At 39.6% G+C, this 23,049-nt stretch overlaps 2 protein-coding genes across 4 annotated transcripts in view; one reads left to right on the forward strand and one right to left on the reverse strand.

The window, feature by feature from the left end:
* Window positions 1-16,962, reverse strand: part of LOC123764394 (zinc transporter ZIP13 homolog) — a 60,907-nt gene extending 43,945 nt beyond the window's left edge. Inside the window, exons 1-3 of one of the 2 annotated variants that reach the window (XM_045752181.2) lie at window positions 16,451-16,962; window positions 10,053-10,098; window positions 7,301-7,536 (exon numbers count right to left, since the gene is read on the reverse strand). In XM_045752181.2, coding sequence (XP_045608137.1) covers window positions 7,301-7,532 — 232 coding nt within the window. In that variant the 5' untranslated portion in view covers window positions 7,533-7,536; window positions 10,053-10,098; window positions 16,451-16,962. Of the gene's footprint in view, window positions 1-7,300; window positions 7,537-10,052; window positions 10,099-16,446 lie in introns of both variants that reach the window. The other variant, XM_045752180.2, reaches the window with a different exon arrangement.
* The window catches only part of FipoQ (F-box/LRR-repeat protein FipoQ), an 87,006-nt gene that overhangs the window by 22,315 nt on the left and 41,642 nt on the right, over window positions 1-23,049 (forward strand). The window lies entirely within an intron of this gene.

A 23,049-nucleotide genomic window follows, 5' to 3' on the forward strand; every position in this document is an offset into this window, starting at 1 on the left:
TGTCTGTTAAGGATTAGCCAATCTTAGTTTCCCCTTAATGACTCAAATGACAGAAATCAATAAAAATCAAATCTAGCATTTCTGTAATTAAGTCACCTACAATTAAGTCGTAATTACCTCAAGGAGGTCTGGTCAGAGACCGGGCCGCAGTGTCCTTGACCCCCGGAATCAATGCAAGGTAAGGTGACCCCCCCCCCCCTCCCCCACGACGCTGCCATTAACTAATGACAGATGATTGCACCCGTGAACCTTGCAACCTTTCGTCAACAAGCAGAGGTCAGTCGGCGACTTGGACGACATTTCATACCTTGAAAGATCAGTGGTATAATCAGTCAGCTCTCTCTATACCCATTCTACACATCTGGCTAACAAAAATATGTTCTTAAATGTTTTTTAAATATGTTCCTACATATAGATCAAATTCAATAATTAAATAGTAAGACAAACCAACAGGGGCTCAATAAAGATCTGTTATGGAGCTCTGTGGAGGGTATTCAATCACTGCCCAATCAATGTCACTGTGAAAATATCAACCACTGTAGGAATAACAAACAGCCACAATAACAAAACAAGTACAAGCACAATAACAAATTGTGAGAGCAACCACCACTGTCACAAATGAACACATTAAGAACAGCAACAACAACCACCACCACCAAGGTCGCCACACGGGAGACCAGACGTGAGGAAAGTCCTCATTTGCCCAGCATGGCTGTCCCGCCCCCCGCCGCCACCCTTATACCCACCACTCTACTCTACCTCCTCCTCCCTTGATATCACTCTACTTCCCTGCCTCTCACCGGGAAGAGAGAGAGTGATGTTTCTCCCACAAGCGTCACTCTCCACCACCTCTCCCCTCCCATCACTGCCCCCTCACCAGGAGGAGGCGAGTGTGGACACCAGATACAGGCAACCTCCATCACCGTGGGCACCAAGGCGTTAGCTTCTCAACTTCTGCAAACACATGATTGTCTGAGCGGTGGGGGCCACCTGCGGCAAACCGGGCAGACCCAGGGGGAGGGGAGAGGGGATAGAAAAGAAAGGGAAGGGAAGGTGAGAGAGGCAACGAAAGGAAGGGGTGAAGAAGAGGATATGAGAGACGTGGTGCGAGGTCGGGTAAGTCACTTAGTGCGAGATACTGTACTTGTTGCACAGGTTCACCATGCATGCTTATATCCGCCTCGTGACACGGCTCCCATACCACATGTTAACTCATTTTAACTTGTCAGCGTATGAGTGTCTGTACAACACAGACCAGACACCCTTCTTTCCAAATAGTACAGAAAGAAAAGAGAGAAAGCGCGCGCGCACGCTCTCTCTCTCTCTCTCTCTCTCTCTCTCTCTCTCTCTCTCTCTCTCTCTCTCTGTACTCACCTAGTTGTACTTGCGGAGGTTGAGCTCTGGCTCTTTGGTCCTGCCTCTCAACCGTCAATCAACAGGTGTACAGATTCCTGAGCCTACTGGGCTCTGTCATATCTACATTTGAAACTGTGTATGGAGTCAGCCTCCACCACATCACTTCCTAGTGTATTCCATTTACTAACTACTCTCGCACTGAAAAAGTTCTTTCTAATGTCTCTGTGGCTCATTTGGGTACTCAGCTTCCACCTGTGTCCCCTTGTGTGTGCCACTCATGTTAAATAATAAATCCTTGTCCACCCTGTCAATTCCCCTGAGAATTTTGTATGTGGTGTCCCCTTGTTCGTGTACCACCAGTGTTAAACAGTTTATCCTTATCTACCCTGTCAATTCCTCTGAGAATTTTGTAGGTAGTGATCATCTTTCCCCTAACTTTTCTGTCTTTCAGTGTTGTGAGATGCATCTCACTCAGCCTCTCCTCGTAGCTCATGCCTCTTAGTTCTGGGACTAGCCTAGTGGCATACCTCTGAACTTTTTACAGCTTCGTCTTGTGCTCGACAAGGTACGGGGCGGGCTCCATGCTGGGGCCGCATACTCCAGGATTGGTCTTACACATGTTGTATACAAGGTTCTGAATGATTTCTTACACAGGTTCCTGAAGGCAGTTCTGATGTTAGCAGCCTCGCATACACCGTGTGTGTGCACGTGAACACACACACACACACACACACACACACACACACACACACACACACACACACACACACACACACACATTGATTCACAAGTGCGAGCACACTTGTAATATAATGCTACAAGTCCTTGTTTTGCATAAAGTTCCTCTCTTGACCAAATATTATTTGTCAGAGGGGTACCAGCAAGTATGATTATTAATCTGTCTGGATATAAACAACAATATCCACATCCCATGAGTTTTCAAGCATTAATTTGTTTGCACATAGACTTTGACCTGAACCACTACACCACTGCCTCTTTTGGTCTTTCTCTCTCAACTCGAAATTGAATAGTCTCTCAGGAATGTTACTCACTTTACCTGAATTTACCTGAAGGCCACTACGCCTACCTAAAGTCACTGACCTCTGAGAGGTCAGGAAAGGCTCTTCCCTCCCCCTATTTGTCGTGATGATTTTTCCAAATTGGATTTTAAAATTCAATAATGTTTTGACATTTACGGCTTTGGCAGGTAGGCAGTTCCACGAGTTTATAACCCTGTACGTGAAAAAGCAACTTCTGTTTTCCGTCCTATGTTGTGGCATCTTGAGCTTGAAACCGTTGCTCCTTGTTTGTGCTACACCTGACCTTTTGAAGAAATTGTGTGGATCAACATCTTCCAAATTACAGTATTCGATATTTTAGAAGTCTTGATGAGATCTGCCCTGTCATGTCTGGTTTGCAGTGTTGTTAGCCCTGTGACCCTCAACTGTTCCTACATGAGAGTTGATATACTTTTTTTTTTTTTTTTTTTTTTTTTTGAGATATATACAAGTTGTTACATTCTTGTACAGCCACTAGTACGCGTAGCGATTCGGGCAGGTCCCTGGAATACGATCCCCTGCCGCGAAGAATCGTTTTTTCATCCAAGTACTGTACACATTTTACTGTTGCGTTAAACAGAGGCTACAGTTAAGGAATTGCGCCCAGTAAATCCTCCCCGGCCAGGATACGAACCCATGACATAGCGCTCGCGGAACGCCAGGCGAGTGTCTTACCACTACACCACGGAGACTGCTTCTGGACTGATTTGTGTTGCCCGGTCTTTCTGAAGATGATGTTTCCATGATTGAATACAGTAATCCAAGTGATTACACCTGAGATTTATACAGACTTTCAATGAATGATGGATTCTGACTCGAAGGTTCTTCTCTTCGTCAGTCTGCTGTAAGGTAACGTCATTAATTTGGTAGTCGTGATGTAGATTATTATGTCCCCCACGCATGGTCTTTGTTTTTGATATTAAAAATCATTTGCCAGTCTTCTGACCATTTGTGGAGTTCATGAGATCTCGTTATAAGGCCTCAATCTCACTTTCACTTCCCACACATCAAGACATGCATCACCTAAATACAGTCCAGTACACCCAAAAATATACTGAAAAATACTTATAAGGAATACAAAGCTCCTATGCTTTAATAAGCAGATCTTTACAAATGTTTGTACATAAAGGAATACTGTAGTAACTCAATGTGAGCAAGTACCCTAATATTCTATTATAGTCACAAAGATCTCAGATGACTCCAACACCAGGTGACCTCACATTACATTACAGCACAATGTAGATGTGTATAGTACTTTATACTTGTTTATACAGTACTAGTAGAACACATATACAATAGCCAGTACAGTATAATTACTACAACTAGCTAAGCCATGGTGCCAACATACAAATTTTTTGTTAATATTTTAATAGGTATTTTATTTAATGTACAGAATTTACTGAAATGGCATTTTATAAATTCTTCTTTCAATTTATGATACAGTTCTAAATAAAATAAAATAAAATTAATTGTGTCAGGGGACAGGCAGACAGTGTATAATTACACAAGGCTTATTTTGAGGTTCCCTCGAAAGCTGATTTACTGACCCTCCCCAGGATACGGCTCCACAATATGCTGACTAACTCCTGGGTACCTATTTACTGCTAAGTGAACTGCTAGGTATTAGATAAGAAATGTACCCAGCCATTTCTGTCCCACTCGGGATTTGAACACAAAATTCTCGAGTGTGAATTGAGAATAAACCCGACTGTAATGTTCATTCCACTTAAGCAAAATAAGTAGCATAACTAGCAGATATTAAGTCTCTTAAAAACCTAATCATTAAGATACACACACAATATTTAATTGCCACCTATACAGTAAAGCGCAAAATCAAACTCACTTCTTGAAACCTTGGTCTATTCAGATAATCACCCTTGCACACCATAGCATAGATTACCTCTATGCTACACACTAACAGCATGGAGTTAATGAGTATACTTTCCCATTCAGGGATAAAACGGTACTGTGCAGAACTGTAAATTCATAAGAACATCTGGTCACGAAGGGGGAATAGTGAAGAGAAGGAACCGAACCAGTACGCAACGAGGTTTAGATATGTACAACCAAGCTGTTGTCACCAACATCCAATTCTCGTGCACACAAAGAAACTTTACTACCACCATGTTGGTGGATTATTTCAGTAAACACATTTTTACTAATCAAAGTACCTGTACAGTACAGTATTCTATTAATTTTCATTCTTAGCTTAGTGTTATTCTTTTAATAAAATAATTCTGCTTATAATATAGACAGATCAGTAGAAGCAGTACAGTAATAGTATGATAAGGATCTCATCTGAAGCAACTACTGAACTGGTTTGTCATGTTAATGACTGATAAGTTTTTGTTGAAGCGAGAGAGAGAGAGATAACAAACACTCGATCTCATCTTTATCACATGATCCCTGTCTCTTGGTACCACAGTAACGAGAACAATTTGTCAGTCTTACCAAGTATTAAAGACAATGACTGAACGTTGATTTACCAATTCTGTAGTCTGAATCTGAATGTGGGCCTAAGTCTGAGCTAAGCCCAAGCCTCAGTAAAACCCAAGCACGAGACCATAGTTAAAGCCTGAATCTATACTTGAACCCAAGCCTAGATCCTACTCAACTAGCACTATCTTTTTATCTAAGCCTCACTGAGTATTTATTCACACAGCAACAGGGAAACTATTTAACAGCCAATCTTTTCATTTTCATAATATACACTCTCTTGAATGTAAATGTATTTTTAAGGTCGACCAGACCAAGGAGGCCTGGTCGACGACCGGGCCATGGGGACACTAAGCCCCGGAAGCACCTCAAGGTAAGGTAAGGTAAGGTATATATCATAATCCTACCATTATACATATCATGTAACCTACATATTTTAGGTTTACTTACATCTCAATAAAATGGCTAACACATCAAACACAGTATGCAACTAGCATTTAAAATGTTTTCCTTTCATTCATTGTCTCTTACACATAGCTTATGAGCTTTGTTAATTATAAAATCTGGGTAGTGTCGTCACAGTTCATGCTTCATAATAGGATATGCTACTCATTCCATTATAAAATGTTTATTAACTCAAATGCTCCTACAAAAACAGCCAATGGTGTGTGGCACAGTGAACCAATGTGCATCACTTGGCCAGTTACTCTAAGGGTGGTACTGGATTGCCAATTGCACAAAGCCTCTACCATGGTTATGGCACCTAATTGGGTCTGTCCCTGACAATGGTATACCATAACATTTCAGAATTGGTTAGTCTGGTTTCCAATTGACAGGGATAGGAAGCCTGTTAAGCTTATCAAGGTCCATCCCTAGGTTAACCACTGACTTTTTCCAAAATGCAACTAATAACAGTTGCCTATCTCCCAGGGTATCTATTAACTGCTGGGTAAATAATCAGCTGTAAGGAAGCATGATCATATGTTTCAGTTTTGTACAGAACCTGACATGGGACCTTTCAATTGTTAACCAACTGGTGACCAATGCACCACAGTAATTCATTATTATCTGCAAGGTTTTCCATGAGAATCTGTCCAACCACTTGGGCTGGACGGTACAGCGACGGTCTCGCTTCATGCAAGTCGGCGTTCAATCCCCGACTGTCCAAGTGGTTGGGCACCATTCCTTTCCCCTCGTTCCATCCCAAATCCTTGTCCTGACCCCTTCCCAGTGCTATATAGTCATAATGGCTTGGTGCTATCCCCCTGATAGTTTCCTTCCTTCCATGAGAACCTATCCAAATGGCTCCACAATAACAGGGAACAATCTCTGACTTGTAGACAAGATTCTAATGTCAAGTAAAAATGCCCTAGGAACACCCTCCATGGGATATCTATTTTGTATAATTGTTGGAATAGGTGAATCACCTAAAAGGCTCAAGTGATTCTGCACCGTGCCATTCCATTATTGAAAGATTTTTTCTCCCATATTTTTGTTTTAATAGAAACTTGAATAATTTGTTGCTAAAACCATGTCTGGTAGCAGCAGCAATCAACATGAAGGTGTTAAGAGGAATCAAGTTATGCTATCCATTAAAGATAAGCTATGAGTGATTGAACTTGGTGAAAATGGTCACTCCACTGTGAGTGTTGCAGAGAATTTTGGTAGAGGCAGGAGTACCAGCTCTGATATAAGGAAACATAAGCAAAAATACTAGAGGTACATAACTACTAGCACATGTACAATAATTTTAGTGTTGTTAGGTTAGGTAAATGAACAATATTGAAGCCTTTCATCAAGCAAGATGACAGACTAAGTTGAAATTTCTGTTATTGTCAAAAATTGCTAGAGTACTATATACACTGTATATGAAGATCCTCCCCTAACCATGTAAATTTATGTTTACTGCAAGTGGAAATACGAATTATGTTGGCTATGGTACAAAAAATTATGAACATGCTACTTTTTGGGCTTTCCTGGTAAAAAAATGTGGCCAGATCAGATGCCTGGCTAACTTGAATGGGGCGAGCCACCATGTAATGTGAATTACTGAGCGCAGGCAGTATAATATGATAATATCACAAAGAACAGTACATCTGGTCTTGTGAATCATTCAAGTGCTGATGCAGATGATTGTTGGAGTGTGATAGTGATTATCCACAATGTTATATGTATTATACTGTGAATGATATAATAAATGGACAAGTGATATTTTCAATGCTATAATATTTAATATACATGGCATTCTCATAGTGCATTACTTACCTTTTTTCTCCTGGCTGATGCTTTTGCACCTCATGAAAGTGGAAAATGTGGTTGAAATAATGCATATATGTGTATGCATGTATACAACCTATGCATAAGAGGCATAATGTTGTATATAATCATCATTTGAAGAGTACCATGCTGCATAAAATTATGTTAGCGAAAGAAGACATCTGTGTACTCACCATTTTTTGTTTTCAACTCATGATCAGTGGGGATGAGGAGGAGAGGCACAATACCAGCGAAGCCCACAGCCAAGGCTGCAATTATTGAGCAGATCCATGGGTGGTAATCGGTGGTCAAGACAGACATTGTGTCAATGTGGTGGCTTTCTAGCCACTTATTAGGCCATGGGGGCCACACTACAACACTAGACCCCATGGCTGATTCGAGCCATTCTGGGCTGGAGTTTTGCATCCCTCTGCAAGGGGGAAACACTTTACTGTATTAATGGTACAATAAAACAAAAAAGTATACCCTGTATAACATCTGTATATATTTTAACAAAATAATTGGCATAAACATTAGTCAGTGACAAAGTACATTACAAAGTTTTACCAACTTAGACCACAATGACAGCATTTATTTGATTGAATATGATACGCTCTTTCCTCAACATTCATCTGAAGGGAGATAGGAAGGGGGGGAACTTACAACTTTTACACAACAACCACACCAACTCCAGCTGATGAATGTTCCTTCCTCAACCTCCTACTGTAAAAAAGTACTGCCTTGATACCGAGGCAGGCATTCAGCAAACTGGTAAACAACTTTGGGAGTAACTCTGGGAAGAAACAGCACCCTTATGACCCCCAGTGGACCAAAGCTCCAAAGCAGAGAACCACATCTCTCTTACAGAGATAATGAAGATACCCACAGAATCAATCACCCAGGAGGTTCAAAGTAAGATTTAGGAAATAAACCCAAAACATCTGGGAACCCCAACCGGAGGACATGGCTTCTTATCTGTGGATGGAAACAGTATGTCTGGGAGACATCCAAAATTCCCCACCTCCTCCCAGGTGGCCTGGAAATCATACCACAGGGAGCCATTGCAAGACTCTGGGGATACAGGGTATTGAGAGACAGACCCAGGCACAAACCTAGATATAAGAAAATACTGCCTTGAATGCACCTTGAGGACCAGGGCATGCTCTAGGGGCATTATGAGCACCCAAGAGCCTGGGTATTCAACTGTATCATAGAGGAACCCCACAAAGAACCCATGGTGTAAAAGCACCCATAAAGTTCATGATAGTTCCCCTGGATCATCATTCTAAACTTCTGTAATTAGAATGTTTACTTGTCCCCTCCTCAGGGTGTAAATTTTCCTCCACTCTGGAATTTCATGCAAGCTCTGCAAGACTTGTTTCAATTCTTGCTGTGTGTTCAATTCTTGATCATGCTTTTGAGTTAGCCTTGGATTCAGTTTGGCTGCATGAATTCTTTGGAAAATTGGTACACTATTGTCAATCTCAGAAGTTAGGAGTCCCCAATCCCCCAGAGTCTTTGTTGTCCTGGAAGTGCTTTTAAATGAGTATCAGGAAAGACTATTCACCAGACCATTATGTCTAAGAAGCCCAGGCACCAGACCATCATGATTATCAAAGATAAACCAGACAGCATCAAACCATTTGAATCAACAAAGGGCATTATGTCTGTCAAGGAAGTCCATTTAGTGGTCAGGGAATAACAGAGCATTAGGAGTGTCAAGGATATATTTATGATTGTCAGGGAAGACCAGGCACCAAACCAAGTCCCAGTCTATTTGAATCACGACTTGCCCATAATCTCTTAGAAGTGTGAAGACAGACCATTATGATTATCAGGGAAGCCCAGACACCAGACCACTGAGTGGCAGGCAAGCCCAGAGACCAGACTACTGAGTGACAGGCAAGCCCAGACACCAGACCACTGAGTGAGAGGCAAGCCCAGACACCAGACCACTGAGTGACAGGCAAGCCCAAACACCAGACCACTGAGTGACAGGCACCAGAGCATTATCTCCAAGATCATTTTCTAAAATCTGATTCAATCATTGTCACCAAGTTCCCACACTCCTTATCCAGAGGGCTTGAAAGACCCTCTGGCTAAGGAAGGTCTTTCAGGCCCTCTGAAATTACCTGTATAGTAATTTATATAAAGTACATTTGAAACTTGATACAGTGGAGCATTCATGATAATTTATATATTCATGATAATTTATATAAAGCCACTAAAACTAAGTACAGTACAGTATTAAGATAACCAAATGTCCTCAATTACAACTTAAAAGTTGGATGTAGTGATGACAATATTATCCAGATGCTTCTCTGAATATTACACCATGTCACAAAAATATTTTAGCTTCACCTCAGAATAGGGGAGAGGGAAGGTAATTATCAGGAGCAAGCTCTAATCCAGAATTACTATACAGTATAACACTTGGGTGGGGCTATGAGGACAGACTACAGGCTGGAATACGAGGACAGAGCTAAAGAGCGGTGCGTAACAACTTGGAACAATGGGAATCAAGTGCTGACACTGCACAAAATAGGACCATCACTGTACTGACCAGTACAAGAGGATGGGCAGAAGAATTAGTCAAAGATATCTAGTAGCACATTTGTTACTAAACAAATGAGGTTGCAGTATACATAACACTAACTTTCATTCATGTAATTTTCCGCTAAGTAACTCTATGGTGTCAAGAGAAAGCATTTCTATACTGAAGAAATATACTCTCCTCATGTCTCATCTATTTATCGTGGATCACTGCTTCTTACAGTGAGTCTATTCAAAGAAGAAGTAACCAAATTTCAAGACTAACAGCTGCCATTGTTTCACACTACAGAGGGGGGGGAAACAGTGAGAATACAGTATCTTACCACATTTAAAAAAACACAATATATTACACAATAAATATCTAGGTACTTCAGGGGTTAGAACATTGCTTACCTTGAATATTCTTTCTACACTAATCACGGAACACACACACCACCACCTGGAACAAAGACATACATATGTCAGTACACTAATGTACAGTAACTTGCGAGTCTTTCAAGTTTATATAGGAAACTGTAAAGTCCTAATAACCATACTAATCACAAACCTCACAATCACATCAATACAGTAAAGACAATATTTACCATCATGTTCTTCCACTAATTAAATTCTTCATAAATACCCTGCCAAAGTCTAAGCTAAAGTAATCCTCTTATGCACTAATGTATGTGACTCAATGCCTAGCATGTCTCAACACTTGGCAGTGTTGAGACATCAGTTTTATATCAGTTACTGCCAATCAATATTAACAAAACCCTTTATACTCAACTGTAAAACTTTTTTATTGTATACTTTTCTTAAGCACTACAGATCTAACCTATATTTCTTAATATCTAGTGTCTTATTTCAGAGGAAACAGAATGTTTATACTGAAAGTTAATCTTAAGAGCCTTAAAGAACATTGCACAGTACTCTACTGGAATTAAATTAAAGTAGCATCAGGTACTTCAGGGTTCAAAGGCTTGTCTAAGTCCTTAACCCCTGCACTGCGCACCTGGTTTCGGTAAGAACTTCTTGGGGCAATTGTCAAGGACATATTCCTGTTATTTTTATAAATATTCAGGTAAATTTAATGTCAAAATGTTTCCAAACTCAACTATTTTCATTTAAAAACACAAAGAGTAATGGAAACATTAAAAAACATTAAAATATAGCCTAATTAAAAAAAAAATAGCATAACTCTCAGAGCGCCTAAAGGCGCTTTGCGCAGTGCAGGGGTTAAATGTATAATTTTCAAAATAAAAGCAGTGACAAGTCTACTAGCATTATATTTAGCAGAACATGTCTTCAGACACTGCTCAGAGCTCAATGAAATGCAAATATTAACTGGCAATATGGTATCTTTAAAAAGTATTGTATAGTACTGTATTTACGTAAACGGAAATGCACAATACCGTATAGTTAAAAATTTAGAAAATTCAAAAGTAACACTTGAAAGCTAAATTAAAAATTATACAAGCATTTAGGCCTATACCCTAACACAAATTTATACAATAGGCATTGTATTACCATGCATCCTATGATAAATTAAGGTTATTTAATTCATTAAAATCAAAACACACCTCTTAAAGTTATCATTAGTTTGAGATAACTCCACAAGTCCTATCTATGTACTTTACCCAGTTAGAAAGATTTCCACATTATCAGATTACAGTGTTCTGTACATTGGCTTCCATCCCCATACACTAGTCTCCCTCAACCAGATGTTTGGAGCCTTTAACACACACACACACACTCACACAGCTGGAGGGGTGACAAGCAGACTACTGACTTGGATGAAAATATTTCTAACCGACAAATGAGAGCAGTGATCAGAGCTGAGAAATCAGACATTTCTCCAGTGATTAGACTGGAGAAATATCACAAGCTGAATACCACAAGGTATTGCACCAGTAATGTTCACTGTCTATACAAACACTTTACCAGAAAGGATTCAGAGCTCCATGAATATGTTTGCATACAATACTAATTTACTAGGGAAAGTAAAATGCTTATATGAATGCCATGCCCTTCAAAATGACAAACAAAATAAGTGAGTGGACCAACACATGGCAAATGAAACTCAAGATAAATAAATTGAAAGTGGAATTGGGAAAAGCAGGTCACACTCAACCTATAAATTATGTAAAAAATATTAAAGAACTCTGGCAGAGAGATCTAGAGGTACTGTAGTTCTAGAGAGTAAACTGCCACCAGAGGATCACATCAAAGGTGTTGAGAGAAGAGCCTGTGCTATGCTAGTAAATTTCAGAATCACATTAAATATTTGGATGGAGAAATATTGTATTGAATCTATGCTTTCTTGTGGGGTCCTTTCTGTACATATCTCCCTGAGCGACCCAACTGGAGGCCTCGAAACTCAGGTACCACACCAGGCTCTAGCAAATCATGAATGCCTACCATTTAGAATCTGGAACCTGGAATTCCCCAGAATCTGGACCTCTTCAATAGACACACAGGGAAGCAAGGATACCATACTAGATCAACCACATTACTGAAGAGAAGCCCACCAGAAAGGTAGACCACACCTAATAAGCAGGTGCTTAGACAACATTTGTAACACTAATTCAAATTATGTACATGCTCATTAATTAGGCCCAACAGCTACTTAGCTCCACCTCCTCCCACCCCCCCTCTCACCACCAGATAGTAGCCCCGGCAACCCAAGGGTCTGGGGCAGCTACCCCTGTCATTCACACATTGCCATGATTGTCTCCGTGAATACCAATGTAATATTAGGCTGCATTAGAGATATTTCTTGTTTTGGCAGCAGAATGTCATTCTTATTCTGAGCTATACATTAGTATTGTACATCCTAATTTAGAAATTTACAGTTTTGGTCACTTTCATGATAATTTGTGATCCTGCCAAGTTACTAACAAAAACTTTATTCTTAAAATAATAAACATTCTAGGCCTATGAAGTATTGGGCTACACCACTTCCATTGGGCTACACAGTATATAAGGCTTGTACCTTATCTATGGTAGGCATAATGAAGGGTCCAACATCTAAGGTATATTATAAATGTTTTATGATGATTGATGAATGCTGTGAGGTGAGGAGACATGAATATTGTGAGTGGCTAGATAAATGTTGTGAGGTGATGTAATAGATGAATAATGTAAGGCAACAGATGAATGAAGTGTGGTGGTTATTAATTGTGTGGGGCAATATATGAATTTTGGGAGATGATACTGTATATGAATGAGAAAAGAGAAGAATACTATGCAATGAGGTAACAGATGAATGCTGTGAGATGAGGTGACGGAAGAATGCAATGAGATGAGCTAACAGATGAATCCTACGTGTGAGATAAGGTGACAGAAGAATGTTGTGAGATAAGTTGCAAGAAACATGCTGTGAGACAGGGTGACAGAAGAATGTTGAGATATGAGCTGACAGAAGAATGCTGCGAGATGAGGTGACATAAATGCTATGAGGGAACGGATGCATGCTAGCTATGAGGTGCCAGGTGACTTATGAGGTGCCAGATGAATGCAATGAGGCGTCAGATGAATGCTATGAGGTGACAGATGAATGCTATGAGGTACCAGATGAATGCTATGTGGTGCCAGATGAATGATAGGAAAGGATATATGAATATTCTGAAATGAGGAAACATATAAACACTGTAAGGTGAGGCGACAGACGAGTGTCGTGAAGCGAGACATAAGGTGAATGTTGTGAAGTGAAGCAACATATGAATGCTGTGACGTGACAAATGAATACTGTGAAGCAACAGATAAATGTTGTGAAATGAAATGATATGAATTTTCTGTAAGTGACAAATGTGACCCACAGATACAATAATAGCATTTTTCAATTGCTAAACAGCTTCATATAACATACAGTACTCATATTTTAAAGCTCCTGAAAAAATTATAAGATGAATGAAATGACTAGACTAGTTGTTGAGATCCTGTCACTGGTGACATAATTATGTGGGAGGATGAAGAAGCCTGAGAATGTGACAAGTGTATGCTTTGGATCTGGAGAGGGTTCTGGGAGTTCTTCTAATCCCCAAGCCCGGCCTCGATTTGTGATAACTTGTTTCAACAGGCTGTTGCTAGGAGTGGCCTTCAGGCTCACGTGACCACCATAACCTGGTTGGTCTGACACTTCTTACAAAAACTTCTCTAATTGTTTCTTGAAGAAGTCCACCTTTGTTCTAAAAATGCTGTACTATATAGTATTTCTAATGCTTGCTAGGAGAGTATCGAAAAGCCGTGTACCTCTGATGTTCAGAATGCTGTCTGATTATGCCTATGACACCTCTACTTATCATTGATTCTATTCAACATTTTGTCAATATCTTTCACTGCAGTATGTTGTTATTCTACCGTGCAAATTTGAGACCTGGCCATCCAGTATCTTCAAATATATATATTATTTGATATCTCTCTCTATTCTCTTTTCTAGAGAATACATGTTAAGAGCTTTGACATGGTCCCAATAATTTGGGTGCTTTATCATATCTAGGTGTACCATGTATGTTCTCTGAATTCCCTCTATTTCAGAAATCTCTGTTGCTCTGAAAGGGGAAGCAAGTACCGAGCAGTATTTAAGCCGGGAGAGCACCAGTGATTTAAATAGTACAGTATTAGAATTGCCATTGGATCCTGGATTTGAATGCAGTCTCCGTGGTGTAGTGGTAAGACACTCGCCTGGCGTTCCGCGAGCGCTATGTCATGGGTTCGTATCCTGGCCGGAGAGGATTTACTGGGCGCAATTCCTTAACTGTAGCCTCTGTTTAACGCAACAGTAAAATGAGTACTTGGATGAAAAAACGATTCTTCGCAGCAGGGGATCGTATTCCAGGGACCATAGGATTAAGGACTTGCCCGAAACGCTACATGTACTAGTGGCTGTACAAGAATGTAACAACTCTTGTATATATCTCAAAAAAAAAAAAAAAAAAAAGAAAAAAAAAAATGTTCTCTGATTTCATTCTATCATTTACTTGGCTGATGCTATATTTGCTTAGTTATGTTCACAACTTTTACATGTTCTTTTCCTTCTTTGAGTAGCCTGATTGTGTCTTGTACCCTATATTTTGTTTAACCACTGTGCTGTGCCAACTAAGAAAACTTGTTCTGAGAGTTGTGTTTTTTTTTTTAATTAGGCTCTATTTTCATTTTTTTTTTTAATGTTTTCATCTGTCTTTGTGTTTTGAAATTAAAATGGTTGAGTTTGGAAACATTTTGACATTAACTTTACCTGAACATTTATAAAAACAACAAAGATATGTCCTTAACAATTGCACTATGAAGTTTTTGCCAAAAACAGGTGTACACTGTAGGGGTTAAGTTCCACATTTCCACCAAAACTAAGTACAGTAAGTACTGTACTGTACTTGGGACTATCACTATTAAACATGTTATTTTCTGTTTCCCAATCAAAGACTTTATTAATATCAGGTTGTAGGTTTTCAGTACCTTATACAGAGGAAATTTTCACACTGATTTGTGTATCGTCTGCAAAGGATGATATGAAGCTGTGACTAGTATTTTTGTCTATATCTGATATAAGACTGAAAAAGCAGTAGTGCAAGGACTATGCCCTGAGGTACAGAGCTTTTCATTGCATTTGGACTTTATTTTATTTGACTGTTACTCTTTGCATTCTGTTTGACAGAAAACCGAAAATCCAACATCCCACCTTACCCGTTATTCATACTGATCTCACTCTCTCTCTCTCTCTATGGCAAACTTCAAAAAAACTCAGTGGATAACAAAAACAAATCCTATTTATACCCACCCAATCCCATTCATATTTTTGTCATTGTACCTCACTTCCCCTCTCTCTCCTGCCTATATATGTCCAATCTACAAACTTGTAAATCCATCCTTCTGAAGATGTATTATTAAATACGAAAGTACTTAAGGAAATTCCTGTTTTAATTCTTCCTTCATGGTTTGACACTGTCATTCATATATATATATATATATATATATATATATATATATATATATATATATATATATATATATATATATATATATATATATATATATATATATATATATATATATATATGTATATATATATATATATATATATATATATATATATATATATATATATATTTATTTTATGCATAAAACAACTGCAAGATTCATTACAAATGGCTTCCCACTACTGAGGACAAGAAGCCTTTTTTGCGTACACCTATCCAATCTACTCAACTGATCTTCCACATAACATACAACAGTCAACTAAACCCCCATGTATCTATTTATTGCTGGGTGAACAGAAGAATTGGGTACAAGGACGTGCATAAACATTCCCCTGCCAAGGAATTGAACCCAGACTAATCGGATGTGAACTGAATGAGCTAATGGCAAGTTACCATCTATAAGTATGTCAAATGTCAACAATTTGAATGGAAAGAATGTTCAGAAGATTATTATGGTCACTCAAAGTGGAGGATTGGAAAAGATACACTGCACATGTCAGTGTAGCAAGACGTACACAACAATTGTCAGAGTAGCAGTACTTGTATGCAACAGGTGTCAATGTAGAAGTACTTGTATGTATCAAGTGTCAGTGTAGCAGTACTTGTTTGAATCAAGTGTCAGTGTAGCAGTACTTGTATGCAACAAGTGTCAATGTTTAAGTACGTGTATGCAACAAGTGTCAATGTAGAAGTACTTGTATGCAACAAGTTTCAGTGTATCCGTACTGGTTCACAAGTGTCAGTGTAAGAGTACAGGTGCATGACAAATGTCAGTGTTCCCGCCGCCAACACCCTGCAACATCTTAGCACACTGAAAACATGACTCATACCAACACTGTCTTCGTCAGGTCTTGATGTGGGGGGGGGGCAACACTCCACCTCTTCAACAAGTGGTCAGCAGACCCAGCACTGCCTCGGAAGCCCCACCACTGTGTCACCAGCCACCATGATACCTGCCACTGTGTCTCTAACCACCGTGCCAACGTGTCACCAGCCACCGTGTCAGTGACCGTGCCAGATGACCACTAAGTGGTGGGGGAGAGATCAGTGCTCGCGACGTCTCGTCACAGTAGCCACACATCAAAACATTATCACGCACACTGGTGTGTCTGAGAAGCCACTGATTCTAACGCAACGTCCACTGCCCTGGTGGGGATGTAGGGTCAGGTGGTCATGTCAGGACGGGGGTCACACAGGGCTCGACACACTAGGGGTCACACACAGGGGTCATCACCAGGCCAGCCACTCCTCGACTGAGCCACACTGTTTACATTCCCCACCGCCCTGCCACACGATCCGCTGCCGGTCAGCATATCCACTCAAATTTGACCTCCGCCGGCTTATTGTTTACTAGTTACGTTTTAAATAATTTTATTTATTGCATTTATATTTTTTTAAACAAATTAATTTGTGTCTAAAGTCGTTAATTTAGTGCAACAACAGTACAGTGGGCGGAGCCAATGAAGATGACGGAGAAAAATCGTACCGCACATCCCTGAGGGAGGCACACGTCACCAGCGCTGCCGACGATAACTTGCGAAATTTTTCACTTTGCCATATAGAAATTTTCGTGTAATTGGTGCTATGGTATAGTCAAAGTTAGTACAAAATAACTATTATGCCTACTTAAATAATACGCTAATTTTATTTTTATAATAGTGACATTTTAAGCCCTCAGGAAATATATCTTGGTTAGCTTAAACCTCAGAAAAACACAAACATATGTGAAAAAAATATTCTGGTCTAAATTTGCCTATTAGCAGACAGGCAAGCAAATAAAGTTTTGTCATCATTTAAATCCTACGGTGTGACTACATTTGTGGCAATTAGATATGTCAGAGGTCGGTGTTATAGTGAGTGGTTATACTAATGTTATACCAGGCAGAGGACACGTACACAGGCAGAGAGGGTCAAGTAACGGCAGGTTCCCACGCCACAACAGCAGGACATCCCGGAAGATACGTCCAACCACTTGGGCTGGACGGCAGAGCCGTACGGTCTCCTTTCATGCAGGTCGGCGTTCAATTCCCAACCTTCCAATTGGTTGGGCACCATTCCTTCCCCCTGTCTCATCCCATATCCTTATCCTGACCCCTTCCCAGTAGTATATAGTCGGAATGGCTTGGCGCTTTCCCCCTGATAGTTCCATTCCCCGGATGATAACTCACATGTGTGTGTTTTGTTCTACGTTTACACCTCTCAAAGTTATCACAACCAAAATTATATATAATGCGTAACACCAAAAATGTTAACAACTTCCTTTGTCGACAGGACGTAGAAGTATTATGTATATTGCATCATTGCATATACTTTACAAACAGCTCTACTCCTATCTCGTGAAATTCAACATACTAAGTCCCTGTCAGTTTGCCTTCCGCTCCCAAAAGAGTACCAATGATGCAATTATTAGTCTGCTTGACTTAATCTACTCAGCCCTTGACAAAAGTGAGTTTCCAATTGGACTCTTCGTTGACCTGAGGAAGGCCTTTGATACTGTTAACCATAACTACCTCTTACTTAAACTCCACCATTATGGAATCCGAGGCCATGGAATGCCCTGAACTATATCTCTTTGATATCCCCAGAGTTAAACTTAATCTGTGTAAACACTCTATGCAAATAAAGGGACCCAGTTTATGGAACTCACTCCCTACTGAATTGAAAAGCTGTCCAACTTTTACATCATTCAAAATCAATACTAAAAAGTACCTAATTTCATCTTCATAGTTTTTCACTTTTTGCCTTAAAATTGCACTGTATCAATTGCTACTCAATCTCCCAACCTTTATGTTCCCAATTTGAACATCTTTACCATTGTGATCATTGCTGTTTTCTTATATGTGCTGCCAATCTGTTGTATGGTGTTTATAAATCTTGTTTAAATTACTAATCAAGCTGTCAATGTAATCAATCAGAGCTTTAATATAACAATGTGCTTTAATATACTTACTTATCTCTCTCATCTCATTTTTCTCTTGTAATGTATCTTTATCATTTATCAATTCTGATTGAAATTACCTACTTAAAATTATCTGCTAGATTAAGGACCTGCCCGAAACGCTGCGCGTACTAGTGGCTTTACAAGAATGTAAATACTGTACTATCCAATGTATTCTCACAAACCCAATTACCTTCTTGTATATATATAAATAAATAAAATAAATAAATAAATAAATAAATATCCGATCCTATCTTAGTGAGACACCAATATGTAGCCATCAATGACATAACCTTTACCACTCTACCATTAACCGTAGGAGTGCCACAGGGCAGCATCTTGGACCTCTCCTATTTTTTATATACATCAATGATCTGCCTAATGTCTCTAACATACTTACACTTATATTATTTGCTGACGATACTACCCTCATCTACTCAGACCCCAACCCACACTCAATAAAAAATAACGTTGTAAACAATGAACTAAAAAAAGTTCACTTATGGATGTCAACCAACAAACTCACACTAAACATAGAAAATACCTACTACATCTTATTTAAAAGCAAATCAACAAATGCAATTAAGCTTCAGATAAACAATGTTATAATCAGCAATAAAAATGATGGGAAGTTCCTTGGCCTATACTTAGAGAAGAGACTCAACTTCAGCATCCACATACAACACATAACCAAGAAAGTCTCAAAAACAGTTGGTATACTCTGTAAAATCAGATATAATGTTCCAAACTCTGCTCTCCTCTCGCTATACTATGCGTTAATCTATCCCCATCTTACATATGGTATCTGTGAATGGGACTCAGTCTGCAAACTACCTCAAGCCCATCATCACCCAGTAAAAATCAGAACAATAACAAACTCTGCTTTCAGACAACACTCAGCCCCCCCCCCCCCCCCTCCTGTTTAAATCCCTAAACACGCTAAGATAACCGCACTCTACACATTTACTTGTGCCAATTACATTTACAAAACTCTGTTCTTAAATGCAAATCCTGTTCTGAAACTCTTCTTGGACAGATGTAATAGAACAAATAATCACCACACCAGAAATAAATATCTCTTTGATATCCCCAGAGTCAAACTTAATCTGTGTAAACACTTTAAGCAAATAAAGGGACCTGTTCTATGGAACTCACTCCATAACGAATTGAAAAGCTGTCAAACAATAAAATCACAAAAATGAAGCTATAAAAGAAAACTAGTTCACAGAACATCTAGAAAGATCCCAATTTTTTATGCGTATATAAAAAAGTAAAACCCTAAGATAAAAGACTCTGTAAGAAAATTATATATTAGGTGTGGATGGAATTTTATCCAAAATCATAAAAGAACTATAGCGGGTGAACTATGTCTACCACTGAAACTTCAACTCTCTGGCCCAAGTTAGAGTCCCCTAAATGGGAACTATGCAAATGTCACCACTCCCAATATCTTCTAAACCACGCAGAAAGAGTTCAGAAAACTACTGACCGATCAGTCTAACCCCACATATCTGCAAGCTCAAGGAGAAAATCCTGAGAGAAAATGTTTACCCGAATTTACCTGAAGGTCACCTTCTCTCTTGTGGCCTCGATGAGAACAGGAAAAAAGGCGGCTTGTCAAAAATTCTCCCCCTTCCCCATTGTTCCTGAGTTTTTTTTCAATTGGATTTTGAAATGCGGTAATTAATGTATTGGCACGTATGGCTTCGGCTGGTTGGAAATTCCATGGGTTTATAACCCTAAGGGTTAAATCTAGTGGATTTTCTGATCACTAATGGTGGCCCTTAGGTAAATTAAGCTAAATTATAGGCTCACTTGACACCGTTATAGCTTAAGTAAATTTGGTTTGGTTATATAATTCGGTTATATAAATGACATAGTATAACTTATGTCGAGTCGTGGTCCAGAAGTAAGGAATGGGGCTTGGGAGTAACCCAGTGATGTAACACAAACAGGGAGCAACTGTTTCAAGCTCAACAAGCCACAGTGTAAGACTGAGAACAGTAGATGCTTTTTCACCCACAGAGTTATAAACTCATGAAATCGCTTACCCGCCGAAGCCGTAAACGACAAAACTCTTTTAACTTTTAAAGTACAACTGGAAAAAATCATCAAGGCAAATGTGTAGGACCTTTAACAAGCCGCCGGCTTCCTGTCCTCGTCGAAGCCACTAATGTTAGCGGCCCCTCAATAAATTCCTCTGGTCCTCAAGAGTTATACTAACTTCTCATTTTCTGTAAGTAGGAATTATAGAAAACTGATCAACGTCCCGTGCATCGTTTTTATGAAGTTTTACAGTAACTAATTTATTTGGTTTCTCATTGCGGGGAACGACTGAGCTTCCCCAGGATGTAACCCACAACAGTTTGTGTGATGAGGCCAACAGCGACTACTTTATTGTGCACCCGATACTCACCGCATAAGCTGTAGCTCAGCAGGAACACAGAGCTGAGAGGAAGGCACAAATCACAAGCTTTATTCATAAATGGTTGCGTATTTATAATTGGAACGTTGAGACAACTCCCTTATGTAATTAATATACTGTAATAGTTATAACACTGTAATTATAATTATTATAATAATTAAAGTACAGTAACTAGATAAGCGAGTCACAAAAACAGCACAGAACGCAGGTCTTAATCAGACCTCACTGCGTGCAAGTTTGACACATTGTCTCTTATACAATTTAATCATTAATAATAATTAGTTTTATCGGGGATAGGTAACCTTTGTATCCCGATATACCTGGATTATACCTGGAGGGGATGGGGGGGAGTTCTTCTACTCTCCCAAGCCCGGCCCGAGGTCTCAGCCTTGCCATGTGATAACTTGGTCCAACAGGCTGTTGCTTGGAGTGGCCCGCAGACCCATCACAACCCAGTTGGTCCGGCACTTCTCGCAGAAAAGTATCCAGTTTTTTTTCTTGAAGACTTCCACTTTTGCTCCGGCAATATTTTGTATACGTTATACGCTCTTATACGTTAGACATATATCGAGCCTCACCCCCCCCCCCCCCCTCAAGGTCGAACTTCTGGCCCTCCCAAAGATGTAACCCCACAATAGTTGACTAACTCCCGGGTACCTATTTACTGCTAGGAGAACAGTGCTTTAGGTGAAAGGAAATATGCCCAACCATTTCCATCCTTTCCGGGAATTGAATCTGGGATTCTCCATTTGTGAGTCGAGAACGACATCCTAGGCCTACCGCCAACAGGATGGGTTCGTGGATAGTGGCAGGGTGTTGGGGATGGTGGTATAGTGATGGTGGCAGGTGTTGGGGATGATGATAGGTGTTGGGGATGGTGGCAGGTGTTGGGGATGATGGTAGGGGTGGGTTGCAGGGTGTGCGTGATAGGGACCTAGTTCTGTACTCGCCAAACAGCTGTTGAACCAACAGCTGTTTGGCCCATTGAAGCCGCACAGAACACATGCGATTTACACACACACATTATATATATATATATATATATATATATATATATATATATATATATATATATATATATATTGAATATGACCGCATATTCTGTATTTACTATCTTCTGGTTTAGGGCTTCTATCCCTCTAACTATTATTCTTGCATCAGGGTTTAGTTGAAAGAGGAGTTCTCCAAAACCAATCTTTCAACTCAGAATGGGGGATGAGCTCTGGCTCTTTGGTCCCGCCTCTCAACTGTCAATCAACTGGTGTACAGATCCCTGAGCCTACTGGGCTCTATCATATCTATGTTTGAAACTGTGTATGGAGTCAGCCTCCACCACATTACTTCCTAGGGCATTCCATTTGTCAACCACTCTGACACTAAAAAAGTTCTTTCTAATATGTCTATTAATCTTGTTTAAATTACTAATCAAGCTGTCAATGTAATCAATCAGAGCTTTAATATAACAATGTGCTTTAATATACTTACTTATCTCTCTCATCTCATTTCTCACTTGTAATGTATCTTTCATTTATCAATTCTGATTGAAATTACCTACTTAAAATTATCTGCTAGATTAAGGACCTGCCCGAAACGCTGCGCGTACTAGTGGCTTTACAAGAATGTAAATACTGTACTATCCAATGTATTCTCACAAACCCAATGTACCTTCTTGTATATATATAAATAAACAAAAATAAAATAAATAAATAATATCTCTGTGGCTCATTGGGGCATTCAGTTTCCACCTGTGTCCCCTAGTGCGTGTGCCCCTTGTGTTAAATAGCCTGTCTTTATCAACCCTGTCGATTCCCTTGAGAATCTTGTGTGTGTGTGTGTAATTACCTAAGTGTAATTACCTAAGTGTAGTTACAGGATGAGAGCTACGCTCGTGGTGTCCCGTCTTCCCAGCACTCTTTGTCATATAACGCTTTGAAACTACTGACGGTCTTGGCCTCCACCACCTTCTCACTTAACTTGTTCCAACCGTCTACCACTCTATTTGCGAAGGTGAATTTTCTTATATTTCTTCGGCATCTGTGTTTAGCTAGTTTAAATCTATGGCCTCTTGTT

This window comes from Procambarus clarkii, chromosome 82, assembly GCF_040958095.1.
Source record: "Procambarus clarkii isolate CNS0578487 chromosome 82, FALCON_Pclarkii_2.0, whole genome shotgun sequence".
Lineage (NCBI taxonomy): Eukaryota > Metazoa > Arthropoda > Malacostraca > Decapoda > Cambaridae > Procambarus > Procambarus clarkii.